At 43.7% G+C, this 17,879-nt stretch overlaps 1 protein-coding gene across 1 annotated transcript in view; it reads left to right on the top strand.

The window, feature by feature from the left end:
• Window positions 1-696: 696 nt before the first annotated feature.
• Window positions 697-17,879, top strand: part of LOC146209415 (phospholipid-transporting ATPase ABCA3-like) — a 113,481-nt gene continuing 96,298 nt past the window's right edge. The window contains exons 1-5 of the mRNA XM_084587405.1: window positions 697-945; window positions 3,560-3,748; window positions 5,239-5,423; window positions 12,784-12,909; window positions 17,012-17,129. Of these exons, the coding sequence (XP_084443531.1) occupies window positions 708-945; window positions 3,560-3,748; window positions 5,239-5,423; window positions 12,784-12,909; window positions 17,012-17,129 (856 nt within the window). The 5' untranslated portion in view covers window positions 697-707. The remainder of the gene's footprint in view (window positions 946-3,559; window positions 3,749-5,238; window positions 5,424-12,783; window positions 12,910-17,011; window positions 17,130-17,879) is intronic.

Genomic DNA, 17,879 nt, shown 5'->3' with positions numbered 1-17,879 from the left:
ACTTGTTCTCTTTGCAGACAAGTGCATATTTGGCAATGTACCATTTTTTCAGCTTCCGTGAGGGAACCTGCTGCTGTTACAAAGGGACATGGGGACATAACATTTACCTATATGAAAACTTTTCTCTAAGCAACACTTTTTCGCCTATATTTATCTGTCCACTGATTTATATATCCGAATAAATGCGCAGTTCGTTAAGTCCTACCATGATTTTAAACCTGACGTAATTGTTTCGCTTAGAGCCGCCATAAAACTATAATACATTACCTTACGACTATACAACTCTCTCGGTAACTTCAAATCAGGAAAATTGGTACTGATCTGCTAACAAGAAAGAGGTAGCTGCCTCTTGATCCGTAAAGCGACTTGTCCGATCAGGTGGCTTATTGTAGTCAGAACCCTGCAACAGCCCAAATTTTTCTGCACAATATTAAATAATCTGAAAGCTTTGTTTTTATTTTTATGTGGTTTGCATTGGGGGGGGGGGGGGGGGGCATCATTTATATATCGCCGTTCCGGACCATCGTCGCTTATTACTAAATTTGCACAAAGGACTTCTTTTCTACGAAGGCCTAGGAATTATATACCTACAACTGATAAACACTGCTCCGGGTGTGAAGCTTAGAATCTCCACAATCTGCACGCTTTCCTTTTATATCAACACATAAATGCGCGGGGCTACCTTTGCGTCCGCAGGCCTGAAGGAGATGCTGAGGGTGACGGGCCTGGGTGACTGGGTCTACTGGGTGAGCCACTACTTGAGTGGCTTCTTCCTGCACCTTATCATCGTTACGCTCATGATGCTCATTGTGTGCGTCAAGAGGAATGAAGAGGGTCGGGCGTTTATCCAGTTCAGCGATCCCCTGCTGCTTTTTTGGATACTCATGTGCTTCTGCAGTTCCTGCCAGATGCACGCTATACTTCTCTCCATGTTCTTTGCAAGCCGTGAGTTTTTCTGCCATCTTCTTTGCATTGACGCCGCGGCTAGTGCTTCCTTTTGGGCTCGATTTTTTAATTCACGTCGTAAAAATGCTCTGTTGACCAGAAACTCTGGCTGTGTCGCTATGAACGCACGACCGCGAGCATTACTTAGGCCCATCTAAGCAGTTCAAATGGCTGGTCGCCTATTCTTCGGCGGGCTGTGTGACCTCCTTTGAACACATGGCATTATCGAGCAGGTAGGAACTGCAGGACCTCAGTGGCCTGTCCAAGTTGGCAGGTGGGAATAGAACATACGGAGGCACCTTCATATGAGTTTTGATCGGGAGTTTATACCTACTTATGTTGTATTTCATATAATGTGGCAGCTTAATTCTGTATATTAATTAGTGGTTCCGAAAGATTGAATACATGAATTAGGGAATTAGGGTGTTAGCGATTGGCAAAGAGCATGTATGTGATCCAGGATCCACAAAACAAGCTAAGAATACTGTAGCATTGTACCCTTAAAGGCAGAAGTGCCCCGAATTGTTTCGAAGAATCTCAGATATATAGTGTCGTGCTCCTTCTTTTATTTGCGCTATGTTGTTTGTTTTGAACTAGATTTCAAAAATTAGAACTTCTGTTCTTTGCAAAAATACTCCTTCCGTCGTTTGTTTACGGGACTTAAAATATATGTCGTGCTGGTGCAGTGGCACCACATAGTAAACCAGCCTCATGTAAAGAGGTAAATAAGAATAAATGTACATTATTAATGTACATAAAAACGTTTGGCAAGTTGTGCTCATGTTCATACCTATTCATAGACTTCGCATTTTTACGGCTTTCAGTTCAAACTTGTTACGTTTAAATTGAAAACTACGTCCCCATAACCAAACCTGTTACTTTAGTGTAGTATCTTATGAACCCGAGAGTTGCGGCGAAGCCTGAAGTCTCTCAGATATTGTGACAACAAGGAATCTGTTCATTTAGGAAATCCGCAAATTTAAAAGTGCTATATATATACCGAGGACGCGCCGGTTTGGAAAGAAAAATGTGACGTGAAAAGCGTGGTTACACAGGGGGAGAGGGTGGCGGGAGACTAACCACTGGGGTTGGAAAACACCTTCTTAAACTTCGCTTCAGATTTCATCACACTTCCCACAAAACAGCCCCTCAGTACAACTGTGCCTTTCTTCTTGGAACGTAAGCCGTTTCGGAGCCCCCGCGTATGATGAACGATTTGCCCAAGAGACAGTTTTTTTTTTAACCTTTGCCTAGCGATCTGCGTCTTCCCCTTTGCCCCCTTTAATATGTTTCGTCTTTGTCTATAGTCAGGCCTTTCGGCTCTTTCACCACCTCAGAAGCCAGGTTAAAATTGGTTTTAACGTCATCGAAGGTTATTGCTATTGTGGCCGGGAGAGCGACAGTAGCTGCGCTCAATTTTAGATCCTAATGTTCTGGCTCCTGAAATATTGTTTTAAGTTAGAGTAGACTGGATGTTATTAAGCGGAGTGGTTTATTGCACTCGTCATCTTCAAGTTGTCCTACATGTTTTTATTGTGTAATAACAATTTTCTTCACAAACTATCTTAAAGCTTACACGGAAAGGGCAGTATATAAAGCTGCAGTATTTATAGCATGTATGTTTGCTTTGGTGATGCAATATTTAATAGATATTTCAATTCACGGCAGAAACGCGGCCCGTACCGGCGAGAGACTTGATTTACCTAACACGTCTGTCCCCCCCCCCCCCCCCTATTCAGCGCACCATAGTGGCCATTCGCTCGGTTTTCTTCGATGCGAAGATACATGCCAGAATTCAACAGTTAAAATTGCAGATAGTTATGATGGTGGGTTTTAATGGCTCAAGGACGTCTCAGGCAAAAGAGCACCAAACACAAAAAATACAGAAAGTAGCCATCGGGGTGTCGTTTTTACATAGATTGGTAGAATGGGAGTTTACATTATAAAGGCACGATCATATCCCGAGGACGAGGAGTAACATGACGAGGAGTTCCATAAGCCAGTAGAGATAAATGCTTGAGTTAGGCGTGCCTACCCAGCGCAATAATTGTTGTGCATATAAGAATCGAAGTGAAGATTCCTTTCTAGTTAGTTCAGTTTTTTACTTTAAGACATTTTTGCCATTTATCGTGCGATCTATCCAGAGCTCTGCTGCGATCTCAGCACTCGGTAAGACGACGGATGGGGGTTTTACGCACGAACTTTGTGGCAGCAGCGAAGTGACTGCTCCGAATGTAAAAGGTGGTAGTCAATAGAAAGGTGAAATTATCAGCAGGTCATTTTTAACTGAAGCATTGTTACAATCATGTGCTGCGCATGCATGACTCCCATGAACGGCATGTTGTGCACGCCTTTTATGACAGTGAGCTTCGTTTGAAAATTGACATCGTTTTAACGCATATAGCACCACCACCAATATTCGGTTTCAGCACATCCCACGGAACAAAAAAGATCGCCTAATTTTCGTTGTCTTGGCGCATGCTGGTATGGAAACTTTAGCACGCAATCTTTTATTTCTCTGTCAGTTTAGGTATGTACCTTTCTCAAGGGCACTCTAGAAAAGCGACGAAAAATACGCCCATCCCCCAACCACAATTTTCGACGCCTTTTGCAGCCCAATACGCGGTTGCCGGAGCTATGCTCTACTGGACCTTCAGCTGCGTCATGCCTTTCCTGACGCTAGAGCATGCGGGTGGCTTGGGCTACTACTACATACAGCGCGAGCACAAGTTGTGGACCTCCATCTTCCCCGGCATGAGTCTCCACTGGAGCTTCCGCGTCCTGGAGCGCTTCGAGAAGTTCGGTACGAGACAATTTCGGGCAGGGAAGGGAGCAATCAGATGACCAAAGTGTATTGCGCAAGCTTGGATTCTGCTTTAGCAATTAAATAGCTTGGTAGCCTTCTTTCCCAGTGGAGCCTAGACTTGCTAAACCCTCGTACTGCGTGATGACTTCTTAATTTTAATTGTAATAATAAAAGGTCAAATAGATACACCTACACACGCTGCTTTGTCCCACTCGCCTCGAAGCTCCTGATAGGTTCCAGGAGATAGCTTATTATGTAGAACAGTATAAGAATGGCTGTGCTCGTTTATGTACACTGGTAAAGGTAAGCAGCCCAAAACATGGGACAAAGAAGGAAAAAACAGACAGACAGCGCGCTTTGGGCGCCAAACATCGTCTGATAGATAAGCGTTCTTTCTGCAAGTAGCGCTCTTTGTTGAATTCTCTTCCCCTTCTTCTTTTTTTCGTTCCCGGTTCCCGACTAGTTACCTTTCTTTAATATGTTACACCAGATTGGCAGCGCTTCCGCCTTGGTACAAAATAGCCGAGACATAATTGCTTCTTGGACGTTTACGTGATTCAGAAATCTAGTGGAATCTTCTCATACAATGCATCTTCTGCCTTCAGTTTCTAGAGCCAGTGCTGCAGTCTCTTAGCATACATCTTGTCCAAATAAGTGAAAAATAAAATTCTGTACTTCGACGATGATGACACGGTTTTAATGCCATGAGACCATTCCACAGCTTTCAGCTAGAAAGAAACATGCGCCAAATTACACAGCACAGTCTACTGTGCACAGTGTATGTGTCAAACAGGTAATGTAAGTGGATGACCAGACATTTTTATGATGGTTTTTTTCGTGCTTCGCATTTCACAGCCAGGAGGAATCGCATCTATTTATAGTTACAAAAGTTCCTTTCGAAATTTCCTGCCTTCCTTCTGAGAGTTTAATCTAGGGTCAAATCTACTGTCCAAAACGTGGTTTTTAATTTGGAGCCTATCGTCAGCGAAGAAAGCGCAGCATAAACTTCAGGCCATGTGTTCGCGTCCGCTAAAATCCTGGAAATACCTGCGAATATTGATTTGCTTTTTTTCTTTCCATGTAATGAACATCCTGTGTTTGCGCTGTACAAAGTAAGGAATGCTTAATCAAATACTCAAAGTATAAATCTTTATTGGCGGCTTCCTAAACAGCTAGCACAAATAGATTTGGATATTTTCTCCATAGCTCGTAATTTATTTCGCCTAAACCAAGGAGGAAGACTTGTCTATGAGGCTGTATTCTGTTGCGGCATAATATCCGGTTGCGATTTGGTACTCAAAAGAAAGAGGTTAGTAAAAACTAGTTAACTCCCAGTTGCTTCTCGCAACAAAAGTTACATGCGGATAAAACAAAGAATTGTAATAAAGAATGGAAATAGCTTTCCTCGAGCCGCCCTTCAATACATTGTCTGTGAAAAAGAACCCTGCTATTGCTAATGGTAACGTGTTCATTTCTACGTCTCGAAGTGGACCACGGGGCGAACTGGAGCAACTTCTACGACCACGCCGCAACTCCCGACAACGTCACTCTGGCCGAGATCGTATTTGTGGGCCTCGTCTGCGACTGCTGCATTGTCATCGCAGTCTGGTATCTGGACAACGTTCTGCCCATCGGACCGGGTATCTCGAAGTCATTTCTGTTCCCTTTCCAGGTGGGTGGAGGTGTAAGTCTTCAGCCCCATTCGTAAACACCATGGGTCCAGTGTACATTAACAGGAACTCTAAATCTGCGTGTTAAATTGTCGAGACGGTCGCAAACGCAGCTAAAACTAACCTAGCAGTACAATTATGATCCTTGTAACAGGAACAAAATTAAAATTTTTAACGTCTGTTTTTTGTGAACGTCACGATTTTGGCCTAACATATCAAAGAATCTTGTATGGGCGCGAGCGCCACCACTGAAGCTAACGGTGCTAGCGTTGGCCTAGGGGGGCAAGTGGGATCACTTGACTCCTCGTACTGCTGCTGAAGCAGACGCTCGATTGAATTTGTGGGGTTTAAGAGCTAATAGTCGCATCCATTTCTGCAGTTTCGGTTGATATAGAGTGCCAGTCTTGCACGTTTTGATCTTGCATCGTGACTGAGACTGCTGAAGTTTATTAAGTTGTTGATACGGTCCGTTGCTGCTCTGCACCCGGGCGTTAGCGAAGGAACCCGACGCAAGCTCTCATTACTACCCGAAACATAAGCTCACAGAACCAGAATCAAAATTTGAATGGAAAAATCGGCGAGTGATGATTCTCATGATGTGCGCAGCAGAAATTTCAGCGAGCGAGATTTCATCCATAGAGTTGGCGATAAGAGTTCAGTGAGTGGCAGAAGAAACAGCGCGCGCGTTTTAATTTGCACTTATCACTTGTGAAACTAACGATACTATTGCTGGAAGGATGGAAAAGTTGATGGCTTCTTAATGAAGCAGTACCCTCCCAAAGAAAGGAGGAATCATGCGAATGCCAGAAGGTCTCAAGTTGTTCTAAATGAAGGCGTTGCCACGAAAGTTTCACTGAAGTGAACTAGAAGATTCTGCCGCCTCGAGCCGGGGTATGTATGGTGAGCTGTGTCAGGTAGCGTCTTCAGTACTGTAGTAATTTCAAATGACAGAGTATGTGATTAAACGAAAAATAGAGCATTGGATACGAGTTGTGATGTGCTGATATATGCAAGATATACGTAAAAAAACTATTGTGCGCGGAGGAAACAAATATCCGCCCTAACTATAGAGCGCCTATGGCGGTGTCAGGGCGCAAGAATTTGATGCGTGGAACGCAAGTCTTCACACTTGCTAAATAATTAATCCATGTCATCCCCACAGTCAAACTTGAGGCTGTCGTCGTCTACTTCGTCGTAAAGTGAATGATGATGAATGACGGATGTTTTATGATGAATGTTTTATCAAACATCAAAGCAACGTGCAATTTCAGAATAATTTCTCGATAACTCTTTTTTTCCCGCCTAAAAGCCTGAAACAGGGTCCTGATTGCTGCCCTCCGATAAAGAATACACCTAACAAACTATAACAGCTTGTAAATGTAACCCGAGAAGGCTGCGTGCTCGAATCACGTCCGGGTCACCAAATTTGTGGAGATGAACTACAGACACTTGTAATCGGGTCTCCACCAATATATTTTTAGCAGGACCGGCGGTTCATTTTTTTTATATAGTAGCAGAAATGCTGCAGCCGGTGCGTGTCGTCGTAGCAGTAAAGCTCGCCAAATACGATAACTCTGATTCGGTGAAGAGGTTTTTTGCCAAATTACTGTGTCTCATACCTCAAAATAAACTTATAGAGACCCAGACGGAGGTGCACATAAATAAATAAATGAATGTAATGCTAACGCGCAACTGAACTGCCTTGGAAAGCATGCCATAGCAGCAGTTTAACGTGCGTTATCCCACTTACCTCGTCATGCGGCTGCTTCCGAGCTGTGGCGCCACCCTATGTTCTCCCGCGCAATATGTATTGGCAAGGCAGGGAAAATGTTTGTCCAGTATCATCTGTTTCGTACCAATACCAGACGTCAAACTCCTTGGGCATACCGATGAGGAATAAATGAACATCAGAGAGCATATATCATAGCCATATAATGTTGATGACACCGAGCAGCATGCTAAGTAGAACGACTACGCTCAGAACAGGAACTGGTTGTGTCGTTACCTGCACTAAAGTTCGGAGGCCAACGATTGGGTTCCAACAGCTCTCGTAAAAGGGAATCAGTACGCGCACGTTAAAAATCCCCAGGTGGCCGAAATTACTCCGTAGCCCTCCACCACGGCTCCCCTTTTTCTCTTTCCACTTTCACTCCCACCTTCATCCCTTCCCTTACGGCGCGGTTCAGGTGTCCACATGGCAAATGTGACAGATACTGCACCTTTCCCTTCCTGTGAACAAATTATTATACCTCCTCTCTTACCTCTGCGTTAGCTCTGCCCATGTCTTTCCACTTTCACTCCCACCTTCCTCCCTTCCCTTACGGCGCGGTGGCGGTGTCCACAGAAAACAAGTGAGACGGTTACCGCGGCTTTCTGTTCCTATAAATAATAATAAATCAGTTGGCAAGGGTGAGAAGGGGAGGGGGTTTGTTGAATGCAGCGGGTGCATCACGTGGCACACTGCAGCTGCTGTGGGTTCGGTGATGAGATTAGGCTCATCAATCTGTGCATACTGCAACGCGGTTTGACATATCCCCTTCAAAAAGATTAAGGACTCGCTGCAAAAGGCTGCGTTTGTGAGGGATCTCAATGGTATCAAGAATCACGCAGCAGCTATGCCCGTGGAGAACATCTCTAGCCATTCTTCGCTTCTCTGTTTGATCACCTCGCTCAATCAGACGGGCGTTTGGCACGAAATCTGAATTCAGACAATCGACAGTTTTAGAATAGGGGAACCCAAGGCTTGGGGCCCCCAAGAAAATAGCGTGTCGTGGCGCAACGTTCGAGCCGACCGGCGAGTTTTAGAATAGGGTTTTACCGGCGCAGCGGAGCGGGGCTTGCGTTTGTCGATTGCAGCGCCGAGACGGTAAACCGTGAAAGCATAGAAATGTATAAAAGCCAACCGATGCTCTTTTATTAAAAAGAAACTGCTGTCATTGTACAAAGCTACCTTAAAAATACCAGTTATATAAACTCTTTTCTTCAGACAAGACGAAATCGGCCAATCTTTACCAATCTAAGCTGAGCCGGGAAACCTCATATGAACCTTCCGCGCTTTCCGACGCCTGGTCCCCATGGCAACCAAACGAGGCGAACTCGCTAAGCCTAGCGGCTCGGTAAATCCGGAAGCAACGAGGAAATATGGGGCGTTTTATCGCTTATATTTGGTGGTGCGGGCATCATGAGACATAGCACAAGCTTCGTTGGCCTTTCGTTTGCCTTGAACGCGTGACACCACGGAGCGGTAACGACGAATGTGTGCCGAGGCGAGCGGCCGCCGCTTGGCCGGACGCCGCCATTTTCCCCGACCCTATCCGGCGATAGGGTCCACGCTATTTCGCCGAGATAGGGTGACCGTCATCCGCTGACCCAAAAACCCAAAACCCGCTTGGGTTCTGCGCATGCGCACTCGCGCCCCGCTATTACCCTATCCCCCTAACCGATAGGGTCCCCCTATTCTAAAACTCCCTAGTATGTTCGGGCTCCGTCAGGGTGGTGCAGTGGTAAGACGCCCGACTACTATGTCGGAGCACCCGGGTTCGATCCCGACCTCGGAGGCTGCTTTTCGATGGAGACGAAACGAAGAGGCGTCATTGTGCTTTGCGATGTCAGCGCACGTTAAAGATCCCCAGGTGGTCGAAATTACTCCGAGGCCCTTCACTACAGCTCCTCTTTCTCTCTTTCCATCTTCACTCCCACCTTCCTCCCTTTCCGTACGGCGCGGTACAGGTGTCCACAGAAACAAGTGTGACAGCTAGATAATGCGCCTTTTCCTTCCTGTGAACCATTTATTATTTGACAGAGTTGCACATGGCCGGCTTTTTACAAAATTATCTACCCTTTCCCTTGATTCCCTCACATTATCTTGGCTTCGAAACTTTCTCTCATTACGTCAGCAATTCAAAGTTGTCAACGGCTCTTCCTCATCCCTATGTGACGTAACCTCAGGCGTACCACAGGGAATCGTACTTGGACCCTTACTTTTTCTAATCTACATTAACGACCTTCCCACTAACATTTCATCCCGTTTACGCCTTTTCGCAGACGACTGTGTTGTTTACCGTAAGATCGCTTCTGAGACTGACCACCTGACCCTTCAAAATGACCTTGACACTATTGTCGATTGGTGTCAAAACTGGCAAATGATTCTTTACCCTAATAAATGTAAATCAATGACTTTTAGCCGCAAGCATGTTGTTTCTATCTTCATATACTCTATAAATAATACCTCTCTATCAAGGGTTACGTCGTACAAATACCTTGGAATTCAGTTCACACCAATTCTTTCATGGTCTTCTCATATTTCTGCAGTCTGCAACAAAGCGTCGAGGACATTGGGTTTCATACGCCGGAACCTTCGAAACTCACCTAGCTCCGTTCGAAAACTTGCATATTTTACATTTGTTCGCCCACCGCTGGAATTTATCTCACCTATATGGTCTCCCCATCAGAAATATCTCATAGATATGCTCGAGTTCATTCAAAGCAGAGCTGCCCGGTACATTTTTAGCAATTATAGTCCCCTCGCAAGTGTATCCCAGCTTAAAAACCTTAATGACATACAGATACTTGAAATTCGTCGCTCCATTTCATTTCTGTGTTTATTCCATAAATATGTTCACACCCGTCCTTCGTTGTTACCTCTGGCATCACCTTTCCGCTCTTCACAACGCTTACACAATCAACTCAGCTTCAACCGGATATATGGGAAGACCCTGTCGTTTAATTCCTCTGCATTACCTAGAGCAATAAAACTCTGGAATGATCTTCCTGACAACATAATCTCTTTCATTGATCCTGGTGAGTTTAAAAAACATCTATGTATACATCTATTGCCATAGTGATGTTCGAAATGTGCAACAGTTTCATTTGTTCTTAACGTTGTTTTTCGTGTCTAGTGTCTGATGTTATTTTAACTCGGTTTTGTATAAATTTCGTGTTCCTTTCTTGTATTTGACTTGTACCGCGTTCTTGTACGATATTCTTGTACCGATTTGCCCCCCTCACCCAATGCTCTTCGGGGCCTGTGAGGTACTAATAAATAAATAAATAAATAAATAAATAAATAAATAAATAAATAAATAAATAAATAAATAAATAAATAAATAAATAAATAAATAAATAAATAAATAAATAAATAAATAAATAAATATGTTTGTGTCCAGCTAATACCTGCGCTTGACACAATCAACCCCCCCACCCCCCTCCCCCCAGTAAAAGAACAAAAATCACTTCTCCTTTGCGCAAAAAGATTTAATCATCCTGAGGAAATAGTTATCGCCATGGTTTTATGCATAGGTCAAGGGAAGTTTTTAGGAATGCGAAAGCCAGAGCGTTGCTGCAGCACAAGGTATAATGTGTTCCTCATGTAAAGCTTTTTACTAGCAAGGCCGGAGCTCATGCAGCACAGTGAAAATTTCCTTTCATTGGCGGACGTTCATTGCAGATCTATTTACTATTAGATTACACAAAGGAAAGGCGCAGTCCCACCTTTCCAGCAAGTGTGAAGTTGCATATCATAGATTCACGGGAAGGGAAAGGCGCAGTTTCTGTCACGCACATTTCTGTGGAAACCAGGAATCGTTCTCAGGTAGATCATGCACACGCCGCAGGCTCGTTTGTTTGCGTAATGGAGCTAGTAAAGGATTCGCTTTAAAAGAGTTTATTAACCCAGAGTAAATAATTATCATCCTGCTTTTCATATTACAAAACAAATTGGAATATATAAAATAAAGAACGTTATCGAATACTGCCACAGGAAATGTTCAACGAAAGACGTTTTGAGTTTCGAAGCTGCACGCATGCAATAATATATCGACGTCAGCGCTTAGACCTCTCCTCCTGCGCCGTGTGGATAAATTTCCCTGGCGTCACTCGTATCTGTTCTCTTCGTAAGCTAAACCTCTCTCGGTGTGCGAGCATAAATTCTGCAACGACAAAATATTGCCAACGGCGGGCTCAATATGGCGTACTCTGAATTGAGCTTACAACCACTAGTGCGAAGGATAGCAGTAGTGAATTTGTAAATAATTATGGGATGTCAAGAAAAGATAGGAGTAGTGTCGGTCACACTTGTCTTGTGGACACCTGAAGCGCACCATAAATGAATGAAGGAAGATGAAAGTGAAAACGGAGAGAGAGATAGAGTTGTTCTATTGGAGTTGAACGGAATAATTTCTGCCACCTGGGGTGACTTAACGCGCCCTGACATCGCATAGCACACGGACGGCTCTCCTTTTCGCCTCCATCGACGCGGATACTCAGCCGGTCAGGTTCGAACCCTATTACTCCGGCACAGTAGTCAGGCATCTTAACCATTGGGCAACCGCGGCGAGGAAACCAGTGTTTGGTGCTGAAGAATGTAAAATTCTAAAATTTCGTTCTTTTTTGCCGAAGGTTGAACAGTAATCGCCATAGGTCAGTTGGTAGAATATTGTAATCAGAATACAGAGGTCATTGGTGTGAATCCCGTCAACGAGTACATGGTTGTTTTTTCTTCCTCTGTTTAATCAGTCACATTTGACCCAAAGAACAAATTTATGATCTAATAGTAACATGCAGACAGTCGTAAGAAGGAGCCGTTAGACTATTAGCACTATGCTGTTCTGATGGAGGTGAAAGGCAAAACAACCGTCTGCTTTGCGATGTGCACATTAAACAATAAAAAAATATCGAAATTTTCGGAGCCTTTCAACATGGCCTCAGTCATGGCCAGAGTCGCTTTGGGACGTTATATCCCCAAAACTACAACCAAACGTATACTGTTCGTGCTAATGTGCGCACAATAGCTGTTCGAGCTCTAGGCCAATGCTACAGAAGTACCAGTGGAAAAAACTGCAGTGCCTCGAAGCACCCTATCAAAGGCACAATATTGGTTTATAGCGCTCAGTAGCAAACAGATGTATCTGTTCATTGTACGGCAGTAGGTACAGCTGGTTTTGGTGATTATGGCGCCGATTAGTGGAATTAATCGCACAGGATTGTATGCGTCACTAATATATATATATATATATATATACATATTATAAGAAATATGGGAGAGGCCTTCGCCCCTGCAGTGGGTATAGTCAGGCTGATGATGATGATGATATGTATATTGTAAGCACTGTGAGTGACCTTCATCTTCATCTCAGCGTAATCATCATCGGTCATCGGGTCGTGCGAAGAAGACGAAGTGTTGCTAAGCTGTGGCTAGTCGGTAGCTGCTGCTTCGGCCTACCTGAAGTAAAAAGGTGAATTTGCTGGTGCGTTCTTCTGCCTCACAAGTGGTGGAGGTGCTGGGTATGTATATATATTCTCGCAGATGCCGGCGAATGTGAGATGTGCTTATGTTCGTATATTTTCTTTTATTGTTTATATCAGATGAAATACTGGATCCCAGGCATGACATTTATCCGTGCCCCTCAGAAGGCCCCCGTAGATCTTCAGAGCTACGAACCGGAGCCAAGAGACCAGCTCGTTGCCATCGAACTCGTCAACACTAGCAAGGTGCGTCGTTCATGGACGCCTGAGTCGGCAATCTGAATCTCTCATTAAAATACTCTTCGGGTTGTAGTTCTAAGGTTTTGTACAGGAAGGGAACGGTCAGATGAAGGTCATATGAATAAATAATGGGTAAACGTGCTTGCTGCATGTCTTTCTCCCAGCTTGACTCGTTCCAAAAAACTATGTGTATATTATTATATGAGTTGAAAACAATATCCCGCATACTCATTAATAACACTTTCCAATAAACATGTACAAAATCCATCTACGATGAAACAAGCTTCATACTGCCGACAAGCGGGCGACGCTTCTTAAATAGATGACAAAAAAGATTGATTTCAACTATCCCAGCATTTTTGACCTTTTCTTAAGTTGCTATTACCGAATTGATTGCATGCGTCTCACCTTCTTAAATGTTGTGATCTTTCTGGAACGAAACATCATGGCTGTCCTCGTTTCTTTCAATGGTAAAACATCTGGCCATAAAAGGCCGTTTTAATCACTTTAATACATCTAACGGTGATTTTCTATCTGAAGTAGTGTGAAAGGCGAATAGGCATTCTTTAGACAGCGTGCTTTCATTCGGCGTTAGTTACTTACTCTCAAGGCTTTTGGTCTTATTAGTTTTTCAGGAGAAGTGAGCTTAGCATGAATTTTCGCCACAGTGTTTTCAGCTGGAGCGGAAGGCCGTCTTAACCACAGACATCGCGCGTTATGTACTTTACCTTACATGGCTTTTGCGCTCGTTCGCTAGTACCACTCGTATTTCGCTGTCATTATGCTCTATTCCGGCAAGTTTGGCTAAACGTTTTGATATAACTTAATTTCGTTTATTTTTCGTTTCAAATAATCAACTTTTATTAAAAAGGTAAAAGCTACTTTGATAGAGGAAAGGTTTTCTTTATTCATTTCCAGTTATATGTGACGCCAAGAATGGCAAATATTTGCTAAATTCTAAATATAAATTCCATAAATTTCATATAAATAGAAGTTCCATGGTTCATGCGGTTATGTTGTAAAGCAAAAAGCGAGACTAAATCGCTCCACTAAAGCACCACCAGTTGTCTGCTTAACAGATTATTTTGCAGGATTTGTACAAGTGAGGATCAAATGCATGTAATATAACTAATAGCGGTTGTCTCTTCATCCTTTACTAAAATTATAACGAGGACTATTTACAAGTGTTGTCTGGTTTCCTCTTGTTGATGCTGGTCAAAGGTAGCTTGTTTCAAAACTGAGGCTGAAGCGCAAAGGTATATCCAAGAAGATTGGACAGAAGTGGCTGGAACCTACTTTTTTTTTTTGTCATGCAATTAGATATTTGCTGTCATGTAAAGGCGATTTTTTTAACTCCGAGCATAAGGCTTTAATGAAATGTTTCTACGATTTTTTGAAGTATTCGGTCCCGAAACTACTCATCGTTACTAACGACCTCTCTGCCATACTAACGACTGAGACTAACGACCTCTCGTTATTTCTGAGATCGACAACGTAGATACGGTTCGCGATCTCTCTTTATTTCTGGGACCGACAACGTAGACACGGTTCGCGAGGACTTTAATCAGTACTTGCTGGTAGCAAGCCCCCCCCTAATGAAGGTGTTAAGGCCATGGACTATTGACTCTATGCACCTGCCCACTATGCCGGTATAGCAAATGCTGTGTTGACATTGTGGCGCCCAACTAATGGGAGCTTATATGCCGAGAGAATGTTTTCTCAGCTCAGATACCTGAAAACGCTGAAAAAATCTGATATAATAGAAATCCAAACTTTGGGCATGCAGAGGATTTAGTATGTTTAGCATGATTTATTATTTAGTATTTTAATGATGAGATTCTATAAAGAAAATGCTGGGCGTTCCAGATCTAAACACTCTATGATGAATGCTTTATCAAACATCAAAGCAACGTGCAATTTCACAATACTTTCTCGAGAACTCTTTTTACCGCTTAATAGCCTGAAACACGGTCATGATTCTTACCCTCCGATAAAGAATACATCAGATAAACTATAACAGCTTGTAAATGTAACCCGAGAAAACTCGAAATAATGAATGTTTCCAAGAAAAACAATATTGCTCGTCTATAAACAAATGGGATATGCGGCTCAAACTTTATCCCCGAATCTGAAAACAGAAATAAGACCATGACAATAAAATATCCCTACACATAATGTGCAGTATAATATGCGAGAGAGTTTTGTTGTAGGCACCATCAAAAAGGCTGAGACTTTTACAGCCCGCTATTTCATTCCGGATAGGGAAGTGGAACATATATTGCGCCCTGCTCGCATTTCTCGCAATGCTGGCTTAACGGCCTTTCTGTGCACTTCACAATTGGTGTTGTTTCTTAAGAATGGAAGTGCGTCGTAGCGTAGGACACCGAACCGATGAGCGCACTTTGGAAGCTGTAGGCGACAGGAATACAATCATCAAGCCCAGAATTTCTCGACCACTCCTCAGGCGACCACTTCGCACTCGGCAGAGCTTAGCCCGCAAGTACCTCGAGCCAGGTACGTTGCATCGTCCCAATGCGAGATTATTTACAAAGAGAGAAGCAAAATTAAAGCAAAACGTAGAAAGACAAAGTATAACTGTGAGGCATAGGTTGCAGAATGAGGAAGAGCAGAAATGAAAGCCTAGTAAGATGAGACAAGACGAGAGCGGTTTAAAATTCAGCGTCATGACTGCCATAAAAATCTCGAAGTCACAATTTAAGTCTCATCCCAGGCTCAATGTCAGTGCGTGGTCGCCGATAATCGACGGCAACAGTTTCATGAGGATCGACTTTATAATCAACGTTGCCAACACGGGGGAACACTTTATATGGTTCGAAACAGCAATTGAGCATATTTTATGACAACTTTTTTTGACGGATACGGGTTCACACCCATACGCGGTATCGTGGGTTGTACGCCACACGACCCCCACGGATGTCACGGGCCAGATAAAGGGCAGTCGAAAACGAAGAGGGGCTTGTATTGCAGCCTACATTTATACGCCAAGTCCAAAGCAAGCTGGAGCACTCCTCTCGTATCAGCAACCATTTCGCCCGCGTCGCGGCTTGCTGCGCATGTATCGAGTCAGGTACGAGGCAATCTGACAGTTTGAAGGCAATCATTTAGCACAGCGGTGAGCTCAAAACGATGAGTTGGTCAAAACAATTACCTCTAATAAATAGCGGGGTACTGTGCCCTAGTTAGTTATTGATCACATCACTAATTCATGTGACAGTCTGCTGACAACGATAACTACCAAAAGGCCCGATATAAATAGTGTCACGACGAAGTCTTATCACGTGGCTTCGCTGTAGAAATATTGGAATAATGACAAAGTCGCATGACTAGGATGACTTTAATAAAATGGCGATTACTTCAAATCACATTACCATCATATAGCGAGGACAACTTGAAAAAAGTAATCACGTCACCAAGCCGCGTCAGTCACGTGACCAGGACGACTTGGTAGAAAATTGATGACATCATCAAGTCACATGAAGAAGTCTCATTCCCAGGATAACTTGCACAAACTGCGATTTTTTACAGCATGCATTTTGAACATTTTTTATTGCTTTGCAGAGCAGCCGTCGCATCTGCACGAAAGAAATTGCGCTAAAAAGATATGGCTAGCAAAAACCTTCCATTACGCGTGTGCTCGCGTGTGCTTGTCTGGCTATCAGACCTGGTGATCAGGTTTTTCTTTACTGTAAGTGACCAGAAATGACCGTAGGCAGTGAGTATTCAAAGCACGAATGAAACCAATGTCAGGGCGCTGTTAACAAACTTTCTACTGCAAACAACTGACCGCAACAGCAAACGTATATAGGGGATGGTCCAAAATAGCAGTTTCACAACGCCCTCTAAGCAGACGCTGTACAAGGTTCCAGACGACTGGCAACCCCACGACTGGCAACTACAGGCGCTTCTCTCACACGCGACCGGGATAGGGCCAGCACTTCAAAAGAGTATATTATTACACTCTCCTCATCAGCAATACTGCGGACAAGAGGACTTTAATTTCCAATATCAGGGCTGAAACCATTGCAGTGCATTAGGTGAAACCTACGGTGGGTCCTGTTTTTAAATGGATACTGACTTGCTGCTGCAGGATTACGATGGTGTGGTTGCCGTTCAGAACGTCAGCTTGCGAGTATTCGAGAACCAGATCACCGTGCTGCTTGGCCACAACGGGGCTGGGAAGACGACATTGCTCAATATGATTACTGGTGAGGCATAGAGCAACCAGTCATTATTCTTATCTCGGAGACCTCTTTCCAACTATTTAAATGCGGCATCCGGGAGAGTGATCTTTTAAATCCAATGCAAGAACTGAAGCATATGAAAAGTATCAGTTTCGCTTGAAGGTGATAGCCTGTGTTACCACGTGAAGCTGAAACCTACGATTAAAATAGGGCAGCGGGACACCTGGGCCCGCTTGCACAAAACAATCTTAAGACTGCCTTAGCTAAGTCCAGACTTAACTAGAGTCTAAAGAATAGGCCACTAGCATGGACGCTTAAGACTGGAGTCAAGACTGGGCTTCATTCCTGTCTTGAATAAGTCGCGTGTATGATTACGACTCTAGTGCTGTCTTGGTTAAGACACAAGGACGGCAGTTGTCTAAGTAGAGAAATTAGGGAAATACAGGGATGCGCTGGCACTGTCCCTGCTGTAAGATGTACACATTCCGTCAATTTTGCCTTGTGTAAAATCCGTGCCATTGCTTTTTGCGGCTTAAGATTGTGTTACGAGGAAAAATGCCCCAAGTGGTTGCTGAGGCCGTTCTAGGAAGCCACTCTGGTGAACATGAACCCGAGGCGTTCGACGTTCGGAACACGAGCCGTCTTAAATAAGCTTGGTCTTTCTAAAGACACCATTTAAGTCTGGACTTAGCTCGGACTTTATCGTGCAAGCCGGCCCTGGGCTTCTAATGCCTTCAATATTCCTCTAAGAAAACGTTTCCTGTCCTAGATTAT

This window comes from Amblyomma maculatum, chromosome 1, assembly GCF_055883805.1.
Source record: "Amblyomma maculatum isolate TAMU_Amacu chromosome 1, ASM5588380v1, whole genome shotgun sequence".
NCBI classification, from domain to species: Eukaryota; Metazoa; Arthropoda; class Arachnida; order Ixodida; family Ixodidae; genus Amblyomma; species Amblyomma maculatum.
The sequence above is the reverse complement of the archived record's forward strand: the minus strand, read 5'-3'. Positions and strand labels throughout refer to the sequence as shown.